At 36.8% G+C, this 20,448-nt stretch overlaps 1 protein-coding gene across 1 annotated transcript in view; it reads left to right on the forward strand.

Moving 5' to 3' along the window:
* Positions 1 to 20,448, forward strand: part of LAMA2 (laminin subunit alpha 2) — a 638,355-nt gene that overhangs the window by 549,707 nt on the left and 68,200 nt on the right. Inside the window, exons 42-47 of the mRNA XM_059400698.1 lie at positions 3,143 to 3,259; positions 5,131 to 5,313; positions 9,885 to 10,039; positions 16,209 to 16,352; positions 17,354 to 17,487; positions 19,361 to 19,520. Of these exons, the coding sequence (XP_059256681.1) occupies positions 3,143 to 3,259; positions 5,131 to 5,313; positions 9,885 to 10,039; positions 16,209 to 16,352; positions 17,354 to 17,487; positions 19,361 to 19,520 (893 nt within the window). The remainder of the gene's footprint in view (positions 1 to 3,142; positions 3,260 to 5,130; positions 5,314 to 9,884; positions 10,040 to 16,208; positions 16,353 to 17,353; positions 17,488 to 19,360; positions 19,521 to 20,448) is intronic.

Below are 20,448 nucleotides of genomic sequence, written 5' to 3' on the forward strand. Positions count from 1 at the left end.
ACTGATACCGCCAGGAATGTTCACAGTCGGCCCTTACTGCGCTGCTTCTTACTCTCAACTGTACGAGCTCTGTATCTGCCGAACCCATTGACATTTGTGTTCTAATATGTGAGGACAGGATGGGAAAGGGAGAACCAAAGTGGAAAAAGTGTGTATGTGTAGCTTTTAAAATTTGGTGGGTGTGATACCTGGAGAGAAGTTAAAGAGAATGTCTTAACTACAGCTACTAGGTATGAGAGCTGAAGAAGTGAGAGGAAATCCTATAAAATGTTGCTATGAATTATAAATCGGATCCTTCTCTTGTTCTCCAAAATTTACAACTAAAGGATCAGGTTGGATGTTCTTTAACTATTAATAATTCTGTTTCTTTGGTCATGTTACAGTTCAAACTAGGCCAAATGCCGTCTCCCTTACATGTCAGCTATAGATACACTGGGCCTCATATCTCTTTTCATTTAAAGCCGAGTTTGGAGGGCTGCTTTTTTGAGCTATTCATTGCAATAATTTCCCAAGTTTTCCATTTTGAAATCCATGGTAGGTTTCTGTACACGCCTTCTATTCACCTAATTCTATTGACAAAGCTATGAAGTGTTGAGATTTGGCTTTGTGAAATTCCAGAAACTACTTCAGAAAAAAATCATCACAGTGTGGGAGAGGATTCATCAAGAAGGAATCCAAATCTAATAGGTGAAACCTAGAAATCCGAGTGTGGGCAGAATATTCACATTCTGATCTCCAAGTACAGAAAGCAGAGGATCAAAATTACTGCTTTGGAACTTGAAAGACAGAAGCAACAATGTTCTTCAGATCAATCTTTCCTCTGAATAATTAGCCTGACTGTTCAGCCAGTATTTGCGATTTGAATGCATGAAATAATATAAACCAAGTGATGCCCTTTAAATTAATGTTTTTTTCACTGTACATGAAGATCTTGCTTGCCAGACCAGTTTGAATGCTTCATTATTTAAAAAATCAAATCCAATCAAGAAGCTAAGAAATAAAATTTATACTGTTCCCTTTCCTTAATTGATGAAGACGTCCAAGATAATATCAAAAGAACAGCCCTTTATTCTCAAGGAATTCATATAGCGATCACAGTCATAATCAGACTGGCTTTCCCTCTGAAAGTAGACTTTCAGTAACCTATCCAAAGATTTTATTTTAGTACAAACACTGAGAATAACAGAAATATTAGAAGAAAGATGAATCATGATTGACAGAGGAGAAAATCTAATTACTTGGAAAATATATTTTGAGGCACTTAGAACTGAAAATAATAACATCTTAGTGACTGAAATGGACATATTGATGTTTTTGAACCATGCTTTGCTAGGATATTTTATGCTTTGTTTTTCAATGATGTCAGGTCTTTGGCATGGAGCTTAAAGGCAGATGTGTTAAACTGTAGTATGTGCTTACATTACTATTGTTTAACAGTGCTTTAATCTGTCTGCCTATAAAAGCCTTCTATGAAATGAAGTGGGTCATTAATTAATATGTTCAGTCCTCTTTTTCACATCCAGAATACTGATAGCTAAGAATCCTTCATCCATCTTCCTTTCCCTTTGCTATTCTTTCTGGATGAAGGCCGATAAAGGCAGGGATGCTTCTCTAGCTGACAGTGGTCTGCTCAGTTCCCCTGAGAAGCCAGGTGCGCTGCCTCTGGGGGAATATGCGGACAAGCAAATTGAGACCACTCTGGCTCCGTTGTGTGAGACCTAGTCTCTCCTGCTGCCCAAGCTGGGTACCAGGAAAGTGATGAGAACAAGTCTTAGTGTTGACAATACCAAGTTGCCCCAGTTCTGGTTGCTTTAGACGTTTGTTAATTGATTGATTGACCGATCAATCAATCAATCAGTCACTCTTTTAAATAAGAGAATAGAACTATCTGCCCAGAAGAAGCAATTTAATGAGCCCAACCACCATGGTGGTGCTCACGCCACCATGAACTCCCTTGCTTGTTCTGTTCCTGGTTTTTACCTGCTGTAAGTACCATCAGGGTTCTCTCGTATGTTCTTCTCCACCTGCCCACCGCCATATCCCACCCTGACAAACTTTTGTCTCTGTATCACCATATGTATTGTGTCCCTTGTTTGTTTTCATGAAAAAGATCTTAAGAATCTTTTTTTTTCATATCTGTACCTCCAATTAAAGATCTCATGAACAGGGATGCCTGGGTGGCTCAGTTGGTTGGGCAGCTGCCTTGGGCTCAGGTCATGATCCCAGAGTCCTGGGATCGAGTCCCACATGGGGCTCCTTGCTCGGCAGGGAGCCTGCTTCTCCCTCTGCCTCTGTCTGCCACTCTGTCTGCCTGTGTTCGCTCTCTCTCCCTCTCTCTCCCTCTGATAAATAAATAAAATCTTTAAAAAAAAAAAAACTCATGAACATTCTGGAAGATACACATTGATGTAGTGTCACAGGTATATCTGTTTTGGCAATGTTAAAAACTAGTGGAATACAGCTGAAAAATTTATACTTGTAATATTGAATTATCTCCAATAGGTGATTTTTTTTAACATTAAAGAAATCATGCTAAGGTAGCAAGAAAAAAAAACCTCTGAAAAGCCTATTTGAGAGCAATTTCTAAAATATTGTTCTCTATATATAACAAAAAAACATTTTATCAGAAATGCACTGAAGTTTTTTCATTCATTTTCAACTATGTATTAATGCGATATTTACCATAGTTAGAAGATTCTACTTAACAATCATATCTATTTGAGATTTTTAAAAGCTAATCCTGTGATCCATTTTGGTGATAAAATTTTTAAAATAAGTAACATTAATGCGAATAATGCCAAGAGTACATCATTACAAATGCAGTAAGAGATTGATTCTTTTGCAGTTTTTTTCTCCATAAAAAAAACATAAAATTAAGTCAAATACATAACAGACACCAAGAGGAAAACATAGCTATTGAACTTGTTGAAGAGTGAAATGGTCATTTCATAAACACCTGTTTTATATTATGGTCTGAGATGTATGTAGTGATAGATGCTAATAAATTAAAGGAATTAAATCAATTCTCCCGCATTTTGTAAAACTTACATTAAAATAATCTGAAATTATGTATCCATATCAGAGATGTGTAAACTCTGAGATGATTAAAATTGTTTCATTCTTTTTTGTTTTCCCTTCACAGAAAATGATGACTATCTGAATGGCTTAATAACCAGATTAGAAAATGCAGATGTTAGAAATGAGGATCTCCTGAGAGCTTTGAATGACACTTTGGGGAAGCTGTCAGCCATTCCAAATGGTAAGCATTTGGGACACTGCTAACTGTGTCAGTTGACCTGAACTATTAAAGAATGTTCTAACGTTTATCATCTTTTCTGACATTACACTTGGACTGTTGTCAGGAAATTAGATATTGGTTTTCTTACTTGTGAGTTTTTCTTTGTGAGAATGAGAAACTAAGTCATACTCTCTGTCCTCGGATTTATCTTATGCTTTGTTATCCTAGAGACATCCATTGGTAGATGTTGCAAAAAGGAAAATATAACCATCTTATATACTTTTCTTACATGTGTCAGCCCAGGAAATCTTCTTTCTAGTAAGATTCTTCTTATTATTATAAATAATATTATTTGTAATTTCATGTTAATGGGAAAGTATAGAATCGCATGGGTACCGTTCTCTACAATTTTGTTCTATTACAAACTCACAGGTGATTATAATACCTACACGACAGAGGAGAGCCTTTCCCACTTCATTCTTTACTTCTTTTTCTTGTTGTTGTTGAGTATGGTTGACACACAATGTTACATTATTTTCAAGTACTGAACATAGTGATTCAACAAGTCTATAAGATTATGCTATACTTAAGCTCAGTTGTAGCTCCCATCTGTCCTGATATGACACTATTACAGGATCATTGACTATATTCCTTATGCTGTGATTTATTTCTATGATTTACTCATTCTGTAACTGGAAGCCTGTATCTCCCAACCCCTCCTTCACCCATTCTGCCCCTCTCCCCACAGCCCTCCCCTCTGGCAACCATTAGCACATCTTTCTTGGCAAAGTTCAGTTCCTTAAATGTTTCATCTTTGAAAACATTAACAGCTGAACCATGTCTGTAATATCTTCTTACCTATTATAAGTACTTGAAGTTATTGTTTGGTATTAGTTCCTGAAAGTACTATCCTTTATATTTTCATAATGTGATATGATAATAACAAAATCTGCTAATGTTTATTGAGTGTTTACTCAATATGCGTGTTAAGTGTATGTAATCCTTATAGTAATCCTACAAAATTAATAGTGTTCTTCCCATTTTACAGGGAACAAGCTGAGACACAGTATCATGCTAAGGGAAATAAGTCAGTCAGAGAAAGAAAAATACCATGTGATTCACTCATATGTGAAATTTAAGAAATGAAAGAGAATGCTGAAGGCCATTGTTAAAAGTGGCATGTATGAGATTTGAACTCCACAGTTTAACTTCAGAGCCTGTGGCTTTAACTATTAATCTACACATACTAGTAGGCACCTATATGTTCAGTATATGTCTTTATACAAATTATGATCAAGTAAATTAAAGCATACATTTATATAATATAACACTGGAAATATTAATGATTTTTACTTTTTTTAATATTAAAAAAAACCTAACTGTCCAGGATTGCTTGTCATCTCCTTCAGTAGTAAGGACGTAATAGAAAATTTCCAATGCTGAAAACTAATATAAGTACATAAACACATGGTCTAAAATACCCAGCAGAGTCTCTACCTTTAAGTTGAAGTACATTCATTCATCATTCACCTTTTGGAATGTTCAAGTTAAATCTTAAATCTATTTTTGATGAAACTATGACTTGGGGATAAATTTCTCTCTGTAATGTGTTTGGCAGCAAATTACAGTATACCCTTATACAATGAACATTTAGAATAATCACTTTGCTATCTTAGGAACTAATCAGGTATTCATAGCAAAGGTCCCTGAGAAAATTTAATTTAGCTAAAAAATTACTTCATTTGCTATAATCAAGTGAGACAAAGTTCAGCCTTTCCGTCTGTGCTTGTGTCCCCGAAGTGGGCCAGCCACAGCCTCCCTTTGACTGGCACAGAGTAAGCCACTAACTCTGGACCCTTTGCTTTGTTCCCCATACCCTCCCCTGCTAACAGACACAGCTGCTAAACTGCAAGCCATTAAGGACAAAGCAAGGCAAGCCAACGACACTGCAAAAGACGTATTGGCACAGATTAAAGATCTCCACCAGAACCTTGATGGCCTGAAGAAAAACTACAATCAATTAGCAGACAGCGTAGCCAAAACAAATGCTGTGTTAAAAGATCCTTCGAAGAACAGTAAGATCTCCTTTTTCACTTTGATTATGTCCCGTGCTTCTTCATACTATAAAAGGACCCTAGACTCCTAACTCTTAGGAGGAGGAGGAGACCCCACAGTGATGTTGTCTGCTCTCCTCATGGACTGGGCTCAGGAATGGAGTGGCTGCACCTCCAGAGCTAGAATCCAGGTCCCCAGGCCCCCTCTAGTGCTTTCTTCATCCACATTTTGTCCAGGAATTCTCAAAGTCTGCACGATTTTTGGTATAGGGGTGCCACATACTTTTTTTTTTAATCCTTCAGTGTAATTGAAAATACAGCTGTGCTTGTGAAATTACATTCTCTGAGTTTGTGAAGTTCCATGGAACATAGAGGTCAAGGAGCACACTTACCAGCAGGCCCGTTAGAACAGGATATTAAAATGTTATCAACCGGAAACACACTAAAATTCAAAAATATTAATATTTTATTATTTAAATGTAAATATTTAAATTATTTAAATATTTTCAGGAAATTAAAGTATCTAGTTTATCAAGAATATTTTTTCACATCTTTTGTATATTTCATTCAATTATATCAAGTTAATAAGGATTTACTGAGAAAATATGGTAGAACTTAATATAATGATAATTTAAATTATTAACTGTAGTCAATAAGCATTATGATTTTTATCTTTTTTCCATCTTATGCAGTGATGCAACAATATCTTAGTATGTGATTTCACCAAAGGAGATGCTTGATTTTTTTGTACTTGTCACTCTGAAGAGACTAGCCCTCTGTTTATATACCAAAATTTCCATTGGGTATCCAAATGTTGCTAGGATGTAATAACAGAAACAGTTATGGACATTAGATGTTCTGTAATTCGGGTGCTGATTTTTCAGCACCATTGCCTCAAAAGCTAACGATGCTACAAAATAATAAATACTACTAGCATGATTCGTTAAAGAGCAAGGAAAAGTGAAAACATATATAACATGCATTTCAGGACTAGGGAGGATTTATACTTTGCCATTTCTTAAAAAAAGAAAGGCCATACAATCTTTTTTTTTTTTCATTTTTTCTTATATAAACTCAGAAATAGCTGCTGTCTGTCGTTCAAAGATTCCATCCAAATAAATGGTTCCAATGCATGCCAGATCACAATATGTATGCCCCCCAAGTGAAAATAAGTTTTAAAATAAATATCATTCTCTTATTTTACAATTGAAAACACTACTTCATTCAATTTCATATTGATTCTCAACTAATAGTGGTCTCTTTATAATATTTTTCTCTAACTTTTTGATCTTACACTCCATCTAGAGATAGTTACCTATAATAATAATTAAACTGGGTCTGTTTTCTATCTTATTAGAAATCTTAGTACAGTTTCTTTCAGTATGAACAATAGCCTGCTAACTGACATGTGTTTGTGGATTTTTATTTAATCACAGTTGTTTGACTTAAAATAGGATGCATTGGTAATTAGCACCTATTGTGAAAAGTACCAGTTTTTGATAATCACTGCTTTATAAAACTCATAAAACTATTTCCTCATGAATTTTCTCATTTCTTTTTGTTTTGCTTCCATATGAAATTACCTGCAGAAATCAGTATGTATATGTTTACCGGCATACTTTTCCGTAACTTTAAGCTTGACTGCCTATTGCAAATGCTTCAGCTTTGCATGTTACCGTGTTTGGGTATTGCTTTAACCTTCTAGAGCTATTCTTTATTTATGTCACATATTATTTATGTCACAGTATTAATACTATATATATTTTTAAAAGTTTTTTTTTTTTTTACAAAAAGTTTGCTATGGATGTATTTGATATAAAATGCTTTCAATTATGTTATAGAAATCAATGAAATACCTGTATGGTACCAATAGAAAAATGGAAAATAGAATTCTTCTACAGACTGAATCGAATTGTTATTCTTCTGAGAACACAGATTCAGCCACTGAAGTTCAAAAGACCTTTGCAGTAGGATTAAAATAGATTAAGTATATGTTGTTGTATCGCTTCCTCCCCCACCCCATGCTCATTTCCCTCCCTCTTATGAATAATTATTCTCAACTTCTAGAGAATTATACCTGGAGAAGCACAAAATAAAACTAATAAAATTAGATCTTACCAAATGAGCAATTATTGGGATATAATAATATTCTCTCTTAAATATCTCATAGTTTAAATTCAAAGTCAAAAATTAAATCAGAATGGAAAATAATAATAGTAAAATCCAACATATTGAAACCTGAGAAATACAACCAAGGCTGTCTTCAGTGGAATATGGGTGTGATTATATTACTAAAACCAGCACTGAAATAAGCAATTTAGGTAATCAACCCTATAAATGAGACAAAATAAAAATAAGATGAAAAAAAATGGATGAATTAGAAGATGGAAAATAACACACTTGATAAATACAAGAGGTGAATCCTCAGGAGTGTAAAGATAAAATATTTTTAATGCTTGGCAGACTTAACCCAAGAATAATAAAACACAAATGGACAAAGTTCTAAAGGAGCTATAATTAGATACAGGGGGGAAATGTAACACATAAGAAAGTACTTGTCAAAATATGCTAGGGAATTTTAGAGCCTAAAAGTGATTGATAATTTTCTAGAAAAACATTGAATTATCATAATCTATCTTCAAAAGTGATTTTAAATTCTATACACTCAAATAACTATAAAATAAAGTCACAAACTTTTAAAAAGCATTATTTAAGAAAGTATCAGACTCAGTATCACAGAGGTTTTATTTTTAAAACCGCCAAGAAGATAATTTCCAAAAGACTTCAACTTCTCCAGAAGATAGAAGGTGTGGGGGAAGGGGAGGGAGGTAGGAAACCTTTGGATTTCATTTGGAAACATTTGATAAGAATATTAGAGCTTTCAAAGGAAAGAATGCATTCTCGGATGAAGCTGAAATAGTCTGCTTTACCCTTTTCCTTTTTCCCATGAATCCAATTCTAAATAATTTTTTTCTTAATTCTAGGATAATTTGTAGAATACCAGGGTAATATTGGGGAATTAAAGGAAGGAAAAAATGGACAAATGGTTTATTAAGAGTATACAGAACAAAAGGGTATGCTTTTATGTCTGCTGAATATCCAGTTATGTAGCAAGAGCTTTGACCCCAGGAACCTGCGTATCAGGCTTTGATCTAGGAACTCTTTTAATTAAATTTAATAATACACTTATATCCTTTTAAACACCCTTACAGTATTTTTCATATTTATAAGCATGAGTTCAAAATACTCAATTCAAAGCCTAGTTTAAAAATAATAATTTCCGGGGCTCCTGGGTGGGTCATTCAATTAAGCAACTGGCTCTTGATTTTGGCTCAGGTCATGATCTCAAGTCTCTGTGAGTTCAAGCCCTGCCTCTGCTCTGCTCTGAGTTCAAGCCCTGCCACTACTCTGCTTTGAGTAGTGGCCAGGAATATGAGACCCAAGGAGCAGTATATCATTTCTTCTCCTTATACATAGCTGCTTAAGATTCTCTCTCTCTCTCTCCCATTCATGCTACCTGTGTGTGCCAAATAAGTAAGTAAATAATATGCAAGCAAGCAAGCTTCGAAAATCATAATGTCCTTCCTTTTGAGCACCTTTGATTCCTTCATGAGGATTAGTTCTCCGTAGTTCACTGACCACCAGAGTGCTGATTGTTCATAGCTGAGCAAAGCGCTCAGCCTTGGTCCTTAAGCAGTTTCCCTTTTTCATCAGAGTCACAATGACAGAAATCAGAACAATACATGCTCAATCAGATAATAAATGGCGTAGTTTAGGTAAGATGACCAGCATCCTTGAGATAGAGTAATTGGTTTCCATGTGTCATTTGCCCTCCTATGAAAAGCTCATGCTGAAAGTCTGTGGATCAATGATAACCTTCAGTTATTTTAGGGTTAAACCCCTTTGAAAATCATTGATATTCAAACTTTTTTTTGAACCCATAAGAATGGCCATTTAATATGGTTCAGCCTAATATAGAGATTAGGATAGTCCGTTCTTCTTCAAAATGAAAATGAACTGCAGCATGAAAGATTTAATTAAAGTTTAACATTGGCCTTCAGTCTAAGGGTTGTTCAACACCGAAATGTTTTCAGAAGACATTTTGATAGCTTCCCTCTATAAGACATACAAAGATAGACCGTGAGAAAAAGAAAGAAAATCAATTTGGGGTGAGAACCCTGATTTAAATACGGTTCTGGCTTGGACAGATGAAGTGACATTTTAAAACACGTTCATTCCTTGATTCTGTGACTAAACTTCTATAAAGGTAAGCTTTGGGCCTGAAGCTAGAAATTAATCATTGAATTAAGGTCATCGTATTCTTTACCTTCCATGCTAACGTTCATCTTAATCACAAAACCAGAGTGTTGGTCCTCCGTCTCTAACACCTTCCGTTTGGCTTGCCTGAGTCCCAACTGAAATTTTCCATTTGCCATCACACACTGCGCTTCTGCAATCATGGCCCTGCTTTATCATGTGGATAAGATGAGAGCCTTTCAATTATTTAATGAAGCATACTACTATTTTCATGTCTGTGTGTGTGTGTGTGTGTGTGTGTGTGTGTGTGGTATGCACTCATTTTTTCAATGCAGTTGCAGATGCCGATGCCACTGTGAAAAATCTAGAACAAGAAGCTGATCGTCTGATAGATAAACTCAAACCCATCAAGGAACTTGAGGATAACCTAAAGAAAAACATCTCTGAGATAAAGGAACTGATAAACCAAGCCCGGAAACAGGCTAATTCTGTAAGCTCTTTTTATTTTCAGTATCAGTGATTGATTGTAATTTGGGGTATTATTCCCAGACAGAATGACCTCCCCACAATGTATCCTGTTGACTGATCGCTGGTTATTTTCCTTTAACCTGAAGCAATTTGATGGGGAGGGGAGGAAAAAACGTTGTTGTTTTTTTTTTTCCCATAAATTTCAAAAGACAAAACTCATAAGAGAGAAGAACTTTCTAGAAGATAGCAACCTGGTGAACCCAGGTAGAATTGCTAAATACCAATGTGAAACTTTATCTAAACTAATAAATTTCATCCCATGGTGACTTTAGAAATAGAAGGGAAAAAATAACAGTTTATATTGTCAGGTTTAAATGCAAATCTTTTTATATATCCAAGTTTTCTGTCTCGAAAGTTCCATTTTCTGAGCAACTTTGAAACTAGAATGACCAAAAATGCCCTTTCTTAATCCATCAACTTATAATTTTTTGAGTAGTGGCCAGGAATATGAGACCCAAGGAGCAGTATATCATTTCTTCTCCTTATACATAGCTGATACCTCTAAACAAGGTTAAGACAATAAGTTCAAGGTGCACTTTAAAAAGGAATGCATGCCTGACTAAGGAGAAATTTAGAAAATGATAAATTCATCAAGATGATGTACAGAAGCTCAAAGTGAAAGAAGCAGATAGGGTTGAGAACACATATATATTGAGTTACAATCTGAAAACCAAGTGGGCAGTATGATGACATACACTTACTGTACATATGAAGCACAAAGTGAAAAGAAATAGATGTTAGTTTGAGGTTTGGGATTTTAGCTAAGATTTAGCCTGTGTAGAAAAAGCATCTCCTACATTCAAGGCAACTTCTACTTACATAGTTTATAACACCATAGAAGAAATAAGACATGAACATAAATAACTCCAAGGTAATGCCAAATAGTGTTACATTGCCTGACCGATGGGAAATGCTATAAAGTTCTGAAAGAAAAGAATTCCTTTAATAGCGGCCAGAAGATTTCCCAAAGATAAGAATTTGAGCCAGGCCTTGAGTGGGTGGGGAAGGGCTTGATTTGGATAGGGAGAGTAAGGAAGGAGAGCATTCTGAGAATGACCAAGGCAGACAGAAAAGGAAGTTTCGGGCTCGTCTCATGAGCAAGTAGTCTAGTTTTCCAGGATGACTGGTCGAGAGAACATTGAACTGGAAAGGTCCTTGGAGGCCAGGTCCTTGGAGGCCAGGTCTTGTTAGGCCTTGGATGGTGAAGTAAGCAATTTCATTTAGCCAGAATGGTTCCTGAGATGAACCTTATTGGTGAGGAGAAGCTGAAAGTTCTCAAACAAGAAATGTAATATTTTCAGAGCTGTGTTTTTTTAATATGAATTTGGAAGTTGTTTGGGGTATAAATGTGAGGAAACTAGGAACAAGACAACTTCAATAAGAGTCCCACCTGTAACAGGTGGAAGTAGCAAGAGAAAGGGAGAGCTTGTGATATCACTCCTATCGTTTGCAATGTTAATTAAAAAAAAACAGTAATAGTGGGGCGCCTGGGTGGTTCAGTGGGTTAAAGCCTCTGCCTTCAGCTTGGGTCATGGTCTCAGGGTCCTGGGATCGAGGCCTATATCAGGCTCTCTGCTCAGCAGGGAGCCTGCTTCCTCCTCTCTCTCTCCCTGACTCTCTGCCTACTTGTGATCTCTGTCAAATAAATAAATAAAATCTTAAAAAAAAAGAAAAAACAATAATAATAAATATTCTCTGGAAAACCACACACTTAGCCTTATTTTCTTAGTCATCGTGTGGGGAAATCTGGTCATTCTTATTATTTCTTCTTGTAAAGAAATCTAAAAATATGCCATATATTCCTCAGTTTTCTGTGCTCCCTCCCCCAGGGAGAAAGAGAAAATTCTGGCATGTTAAATACATAAAACCTGTCTCAAAACATAAAATGAAAGACAGATATAAAGAAATGATACCAAAAAGTAACCCTTGTCCATGCCTTTCAAGGAAACTTTCAATCATTCTTTTGAAAAGGAAGTTAAAACAAAGTGTCTTATTTTTTATAAGATGTTAGAAATATGTAAGCAAGGTAATTTTTTTTCAAGTGAGTTTTATACTAACTTAAGATGACATTTGCCTGATTTTATAAATGTATTTGTAGCCTGGCAGTAGTGTCTGGATGTGGCCTTGACACATATTCAATATGACCAAGAAATTAAAGACATTTCTTTGAAAGTAGCTTTCTTTAGTTTGTTGACTCTGAAATGGAGCAGATGATACTCTTTTTAAACAAATGACCTAGTTACGGGATGAGAGAAATGCAGTGAAAATCCAATAGATATAATAATGGGATCCTCAATAATGTTTAATTGAGTTCATAATGATTCATTGGTAGTGTTGTATGAGGAATGCCTTAGAGATAACCAAGGCTTAGTGATTTTTGTTTAGAAGTCTACAAAGGGCGCACATTAGAAATAACAGTAATTGATAGAACAAAACATTCTAAGACATGTTTGTGTTTCAGAAGTTATTCCCTTTTCATGAGAGGGAAATGTCCTAGCAGCTTCTTCAGGAGAAATTTATAAATACTGCATTTTGATTTACCTGTTTTAATTTGTTTAAGAATCAGTAATTAGAAATCAAAACACAAGGTATTTAAAAGGAGAGATTAGTAGGTATGGACTGGTGACCAACAGTGCGGGCTGCTTGAATTTTTCAAGTACTGAGGATATATTCAAAACCACAAGCCAGAAAACAGAAAATCCAGAGAGTTTTTCAAATAAATGTGTAAGAATTGAGCAATAGGCTACTTTACAAGATCAACTGCTGGCATTTAGATCATAACAACGTCATTTTGTTCAGAGAACCCTATTTTTTAGATATGTAAAGTATGCCATAAAGTAGATTAATTTTAACTCCTACTGCCATTAAATACCCTTCGTTTTAAAATGGCTACTCTCTTAGACTTTCAATTCTCAGATACGGTTTCATCAGTTCAGTTTGGCTTCAGTACTCAGTGCTCTATCATCCACACTTTGGTAATCCCCTTTTCAACACACCATCATGTAGGTCCCTATCACTTCTACCAAGTGTATCCAAGCAAGGGCAGAAACCAATCCTGTTACCGAAGAGTCATGTATTCCACCTACATTCATTATTTCTTCTCTAAAGAGCAACCAGGGGGTATTATTATATTATATTATTTTTCTTTTTTTAAGATTTCATTTATTTACTGGAGAGAGAGAGAAAGCAACAGAGATAGTGAAAGAGAGCACAAGTGGAGAGGAGAGTGTGAAGCAGGTTCCCCACTGAACAAGGAGCCTGATATGGGGCTTGATCACAAGACCCTGGGATCATGGCCTGAGCCAAAGGCAGATGCTTAACCAACTGAGCCATCCAGGCGCCCCACACTGTATTCTTTAAACAAAAATAAATTAGTTGTGAAAGTTAGTTGTGATTAAATTGGCCATAATACAGCTCAATGGCCAAGCCCATAAAGCATTTGTGAAATAAAGATAAAACAGACCCCACACACAGTTCCTTTTGATTACTAAGCCAGCCCCACTAGGAATTTACATATGATTTCCTATAGCTCCTATAGCTCAATGTACTACTCGGCTCCGCTCATGAATTCCAGGCAGACCTTGACTTCTTCTCCTTGATCATCTTGTGATGTCAGTGATGTTTATACCCTGCTTCAGATACTGAATTTGCTCAGTGTCAAGGCCTTTCCTGATGATGGTTTTGGTTTACTTGATGCCAATTCCTAAAACTCACCATATCCTATACCTTTTCCTGAACATTAAAAACATCTGAAAGCAGCATTTCCCCTATCTGCCCCCCACCATATTATCTTTCTCTTGCTTTGCTCTATAACTTTTTTTTTAAGATTTTATTTATTTATTTGACAGACAGAGATCACAAGTAGGCAGAGAGAGAGAGAGAGAGGAGGAAGCAGGCTTCCCACTGAGCAGAGAGCCCGATGCAGGGCTTGATCCCAGGACCCCGAGATCATGACCGGAGCCTAATGCAGAGGCCCAACCCACTGAGCCACCCAGGCACCCCTGCTCTACAACTTTTATCTCTAGGCCCTTGGATAACCTTTGTATATCTGCTATGCTACCATGTAACACGTTCTGCCAACCTTCACTGCACATGCAGTCTAGAGTATGAACATCCAGAGTACAAGTTGCACATTTCCAGCAACTCATTTTGATTCACCGACTCTCAGCACCTTATGTGGAAGGAAAATCCCATCGTTTGTCGAGTAAAGTACTAACTTCCTGGTGGGGAACCACACTTACCAGGAAGACTGTCTCCCCCAGAATGCAGAGCAAACACTATGGGTACCAGAGTTATAGTCTGGGTTCCAACCTTAGTAGGAAGACAAGGACAAGGAAAACAGTCTACGGTAGACTTTGAGGTTATTCTAGCCCTGGGCCACCATCCTGGGCTCCATTGGGCTGGCCCCTGTTTCTTTCCAGTGCGTGTTTCCTTTGCAGAGGATGCAATTCGGTTAGCAGATGAGGTGATGAAACAATAATGTACAAATGCATGACATCTGCAGAGTCTGCGGGAAAGGCAACAGATCTGCTGCATTCCCAGAAGCTTTCAAACACATATGAATTTACATATTCATCAGAACCATAAACCCCTCCTTAGCTTTCTTTTTAAAACTTAACCTGTTTTTCAAAACAGAGGATCATAGGGGAAAGGAGGGAAAAATAAAATAAGATGAAATCAGGGAGGGAGATTAACCATAAGAGACTCTTAATTATAGGAAACAAACTGAGGGTTGCTGGAGGGGAGGTGGGTGGGGGATGGGGTTACTGGGTGACAGGCATTAAGGGGGGCACATGATGTAGTGATCATTAGGTGTTATATGCAACTGATGACTCCCTAAACTCTGCCTCTGAAAATAATAATACACTATATGTTAACTCATTGAATTTAAATTTAAAAAAGGTTTTTTCATCCAGCACCTCTTCAATGTAGTCTATACCACCCTTGGGGAGGAGTCCAGGGGCTGCCTATACCCATTCCCTAATGAGACTTTTGGAGATGCTTCCTGTGTCACCATAATATAGAGACTGGCTGTCTTGTCTGGAGTCTGCGGTACCCTTCATGGGAGGAGCAATAAAACCAGTAGATTTTCTTCCAAGTACAAAAGCTATTTGAGTAGCACAGAGTGCTAGAAAATTCACTGCTAGTGAGAACCAAGAGGAGGCTTCCTGAAGCTGAGCTTATAAATCAGTGGCAAAGGAAAGTTTTGCATCTTTCCCTGCCTCTGCTTCCTCCTTTGAGCACACTCATGGAGCAAAGCAGCAGCTTCTTCCCGAGTTCAAGCTATGCTGAAAAATGCCCCTGTGATTGTAAACCTGAAGCAAAGGAAATTAAATCATATAATCAACTAGTGTTATTTGTGGTTGAAGAAAGGCTCCCTAAATGTAAGTAAGAATCTATATGAACAGTTTCATTTCTGTTCACATAGGAATTCCTTTCTTAGCAATTTATAGTAATTTTAAAAATACTAGTCAGAAGAAAAAGGAGCTGTTAAATACATTAGTAGGGATAACCATTGAAAATTATTTCCATTTCATTTCCTGGCAACTTAATAAAAAGGTATAATTTATTCTCAAATGTATGTCCTTAGTGGCATGATTAATAGTCTTCGTATTGTCAGAACATCTAGAACAAAATCTATTTGGCCTTTTCCAACTGTAAGAACATGAGAGGGTAGGTAATTTCCTCTTGAAAACAGAAAGAAAAATGGTGTCCTACTTTAAGTGATACCAGAATCACCAAAATTTGAATTGTAAAATTTCATCAAACAACCTTAATGAAGATTAAGATTAGCGTCATATAAAATCACCTTTTGGAAATGTCCCCACATTCATAAAAGAGGAAGGTATGAAGGTAAGAATTTGTTAGTTGTATGCTTCGAAAAAGAGTAGCATGGTAACAAGATATGGGACTGTGAACAGCTTATTGTCAAAATCCTGGCGGGAAGCTGATTGTCTGTGCCCTCCTTAATGAGTATAATGGTGTCTGCATATGGGCATTTAATGATTCTATTTGATGATAAAAAAATAACTTCAAAGAAGAGATGATGATGGTTTTGGGGTTGTTTGGGAAGTACTTCAAACTTGCTGAAAGATTTAGTCTTGGTTCTTTGTACCTTGTTTTCCTTGAAGATCAAAGTATCTGTGTCTTCCGGAGGTGACTGCATTCGAACATACAAGCCGGAAATCAAGAAAGGAAGCTACAATAATATCATTGTCAACGTAAAGACAGCTGTTGCTGACAACCTCCTTTTTTATCTTGGAAGTGCCAAATTTGTAAGTTTGATGTTCAGCTTCTTCAGTCTCCTGGATATGTGAATACACAGAGGTTAATCTTCATAGTAAGGGAAATGTATAGAACCTAATAACGTGGTCCCAAAATTGTGTGATGTAGCCTTTCAGATTTGAAAACCTCTGACTCTTACCTCACAAAGTTCTGAAGTGTCAAATTAAGTTAGAAGAAAAATGAATATTTAAAAGAAAACTGCTTGCAGTATTTAGGCACATCTGCTTTCATTTATGAGTAGTCAAGCATTTATTTAGAATTATGTTTTCAGATCTGGCTATTTAAGAAGGAGGACTAAGAGGAATAAAGCTTTGTTTTAAAAAGTCTCTAAGAAATTACAATGAACTTTCATGTTGAATGAAATTGCAAATAGTGTACTTCTTTCCTACCACCGAAAAGTCTTTTGACTCATGCTGAATTTATGACTCAAACTGAAAAACCAGAAGTTGTTATCTACCAATACTGACCCCCAAAAGTTTTCATTCCTTTTATTTGGACACTTGACTCATTATGCACGAGAATCTTCCAAAATGAATAAAATTTTCAACAGACCAGTCATTACTTAAGTCAATACTTGTCATTCATTTGAGACACTTTAGGTAACCTTGGGCTAAAGAAAAAAAAAATCACAGCTGACCCCTTAAAAATATCAGTGTCCTTGGTAAAAACAATAATGAATTCTACCTCCAAATATTTTCTTTTGTCTCTTCCACAAGAACCAGAATGAGAAAAGACTTTTGTTTCAAAAGTAAAATTGGTTAAATTAACACATATGCCTCAGCAGTATGGACACTTGTGTTGCCTTAGAGATGCAATAATAAAACATTACTTAATCATACCTAATAATAGATTGTATTGTTTGGGAATTTTTATTGTGAAGCTTCTAATTATTTCACATATCTATAAATAGCACCTTTTGAAAAGAACTCTGTTGGCTTCCTTGGGCTATCTGATATCTGATATCTGTTGCTTTTGTGTTTCTCTGAACCAGATTGACTTTCTGGCTATAGAAATGCGTAAAGGCAAAGTAAGCTTCCTCTGGGATGTTGGATCTGGAGTTGGACGTGTAGAGTATCCAGATTTGACTATTGATGACTCTTATTGGTATCGTATTGAGGCATCAAGGTAACTAACTCAATAAACATTATAAGACAGTTAAATGACAGAATTTGGAAGTAGCTTCCCAATTTATAAGAAAATCTTCTTTCCATTTCAAGGAGGTCGCTACGTATGCATGTGTACAAATTATATATATTATACGTACATGTACAAATGTGTTTTAATGGGTGTCTTTGTAGTATGCTTGAAACCTACACACCTCACACATATTGATCTGAGTGTCTCGTCCATTTTGGACTATTCAGCTGGTTGTGTCATAGTCGTGCTGTCATAATACTCTCAGACATGCTATCTCTCCTGAAGAAGGAGCCCTAAGACTGGCCTTATTGCGCACAAGCTAGAGTGTGAGGGCTGCCACTCATGCTTAGCTCCTCTTCTGGTCTACACAGCAATCTTGCCTACAGGCAGGTGCATATCTAAATGCTGGCACAAATATATAAGGTGTTGTATCCACACTACTTAAAATGGTTACGGGATATTGATTCATTCTGTCTGAAGCTTTGATTCTATTAACTTCTAGCAGTGTGTAGACACCATAGAGAACCCATTCCTGTCCTCAATCCTTTCCCCTTATTTCCTCCTCTTCTTTACCTAATTCTCAACACCTATGAACCCCAAAGCAGCTAGCAATTAAGAGAGTGTGTATAGTTAAGGGCTGGGTCCAGAGCTGGATAGAGCAGTTGTTGAATACAGATGATGGTACAGAGAGTTTTACTCTGTGTTTGTATACACTTACATTTTTTCATCATAAAAGCTTAAAAAGAAACTTACTAAGAAGCAATATTTTTAGTTCCTTTTTAAGATCTTCAGTAAAGAAATGTGAGCGAGAGAGAGAGAGTGTGTGTGTGTGTGTGTGTGTAGAGAAAGAGAGAGAAAGCAGCTGACAACATGCTTCCATGCCTGAGAGTAGGGGAGGGATTAAGTACTTTTGTGACTTTAAGAACATTTATATTCACAAGGGTCTATTCTTTGATCAGAAGAGATACATTCTGGTAAGATGAGGAAGAACCTTATTTGACAAATTCATTCTCTTGTTTCCATGTGCTTCAGTTCATACTGCACCATCAGAGACAAAAAGATTACCTAAATGAGGCAGCGGAGAGAGACAGAGACACTCAAGTTTTGTTATGACTGCCTGTCCCAGAAGACAGACCAGTTTTTCATATTTCACAACTCACAGACATCAATCACTTCAGAAAATGAAATGAAATAATAATAGCTTCCAAAATCCTATTAATTGAATGTAATACTGCAGTTCTTCCATACATTTGGTATACACAGCTATGAAGACGAGATGTTATGCCGTCTACACTGAGATGGGATGCCAGCAGTAAAAGATGCACAATTCCAGGAAGACTACTTCAGCAAATTTGGAGCCAGGATATAACAAGGGATTTTAGGAGAAATGATGCAGCTTATCATGCAGAAGGGTGACTCATTTGGGGTTCACTTACTGAATTAAATTAGACAAAATGCTCAAGGAAGTAGTACCAGCTTGTTTAAAGAGCATGTGCTGGTAAACAGTAAATTGTTTTGCAAGCCAATGGGAACAGGCCTTCTGTTTAAGCAGGGGCCATTCCATATGCTCATCGCTGCTGTGTCATTTCACCTGGACTCAACTGTGCAGGATCAGACTCTCCTGTGGCTGACCGGTTCTGGCCAGATCTGCCAGGAAACAGCCAGCAAAGATCAGGCTCTTGGTCTGATTTGCAACTTAAATGAATCCAGATCTTTGGAAGCTCAACACCCAATTAACTCTTAGATATTCTGCCACATATCCCTACATTTCATACCTTTAAAAACTAAAGTTACTGTAAACGTGATATGTGTTTTATGTTCTGCATTTTCTTTTGCTTCATTTCAACACGTGCCCCTCAAGAACTGGGAGGAATGGGACCATTTCGGTGAGAGCCCTGGATGGACCCAAAGCCAGCATCGTGCCTAGTACCTACTATGCAGCATCTCCTCCGGGGTACACCATTCTTGATGTGGACGCCAATGCGATGCTGTTCGTTGGTGGCTTGACTGGGAAACTGAAGGTAGTGTGTTCTTTCCCATGCTTGTTTATTTCATCTCTGTCTACAGTTACTGATATAATTGCTCTGGGGGAAGGCATGATAAAGCTCTCCAAAAACTCAGCAACTTTTTACTTAATTTGTTTATGAAAACATACATTTCTTTTGAGTAAGGATTTTTTGTTTTGTTTTGTTTTTGTTTGTTTGTTTGTTTAATTAATTTTTTATTTTTTTATAAACATATATTTTTATCCCCAGGGGTACAGGTCTGTGAATCACCAGGTTTACACACTTCACAGCACTCACCAAAGCACATACCCTCCCCAATGTCCATAATCCCACCCCCTTCTCCCAAACCCCCTCCCCCCAGCAACCCTCAGCATGGAGGTTCCTCAAAATGTTGAAAATAGAACTGCCCTATGACCCAGCAATTGCACTATTGGGTATTTACCCTAAAGATACAAACGTAGTGATCCAAAGGGGCACATGCACCCGAATGTTTATAGCAGCAATGTCCACAATAACCAAACTATGGAAAGAACCTAGATGTCCATCAACAGATGAATGGATCAAGAAGATGTGGTATATATACACAATGGAATACTATGCAGCCATCAAAAGAAATGAAATCTTGCCATTTGCGACAACATGGATGGAACTAGAGCGTATCATGCTTAGCGAAATAAGTCAAGCAGAGAAAGACAACTATCATATGATCTCCCTGATTTGAGGAAGTGGTGATGCAACATGGGGGCTTAAGTGGGTAGGAGAAGAATAAATGAAACAAGATGGGATTGGGAGGGAGACAAACCATAAGTGACTCTTAATCTCACAAAACAAACTGAGTAAGGATTTTTTTCTTCTTTCAATATCCAATCTGCAAACACAATGTTTTTAAGCCTGTGTGTATTTACTTAAACAGCTGTTTTGCCCTTATCTGTGGCACTAGTTT

This window comes from Mustela nigripes, chromosome 5, assembly GCF_022355385.1.
Source record: "Mustela nigripes isolate SB6536 chromosome 5, MUSNIG.SB6536, whole genome shotgun sequence".
NCBI lineage: Eukaryota > Metazoa > Chordata > Mammalia > Carnivora > Mustelidae > Mustela > Mustela nigripes.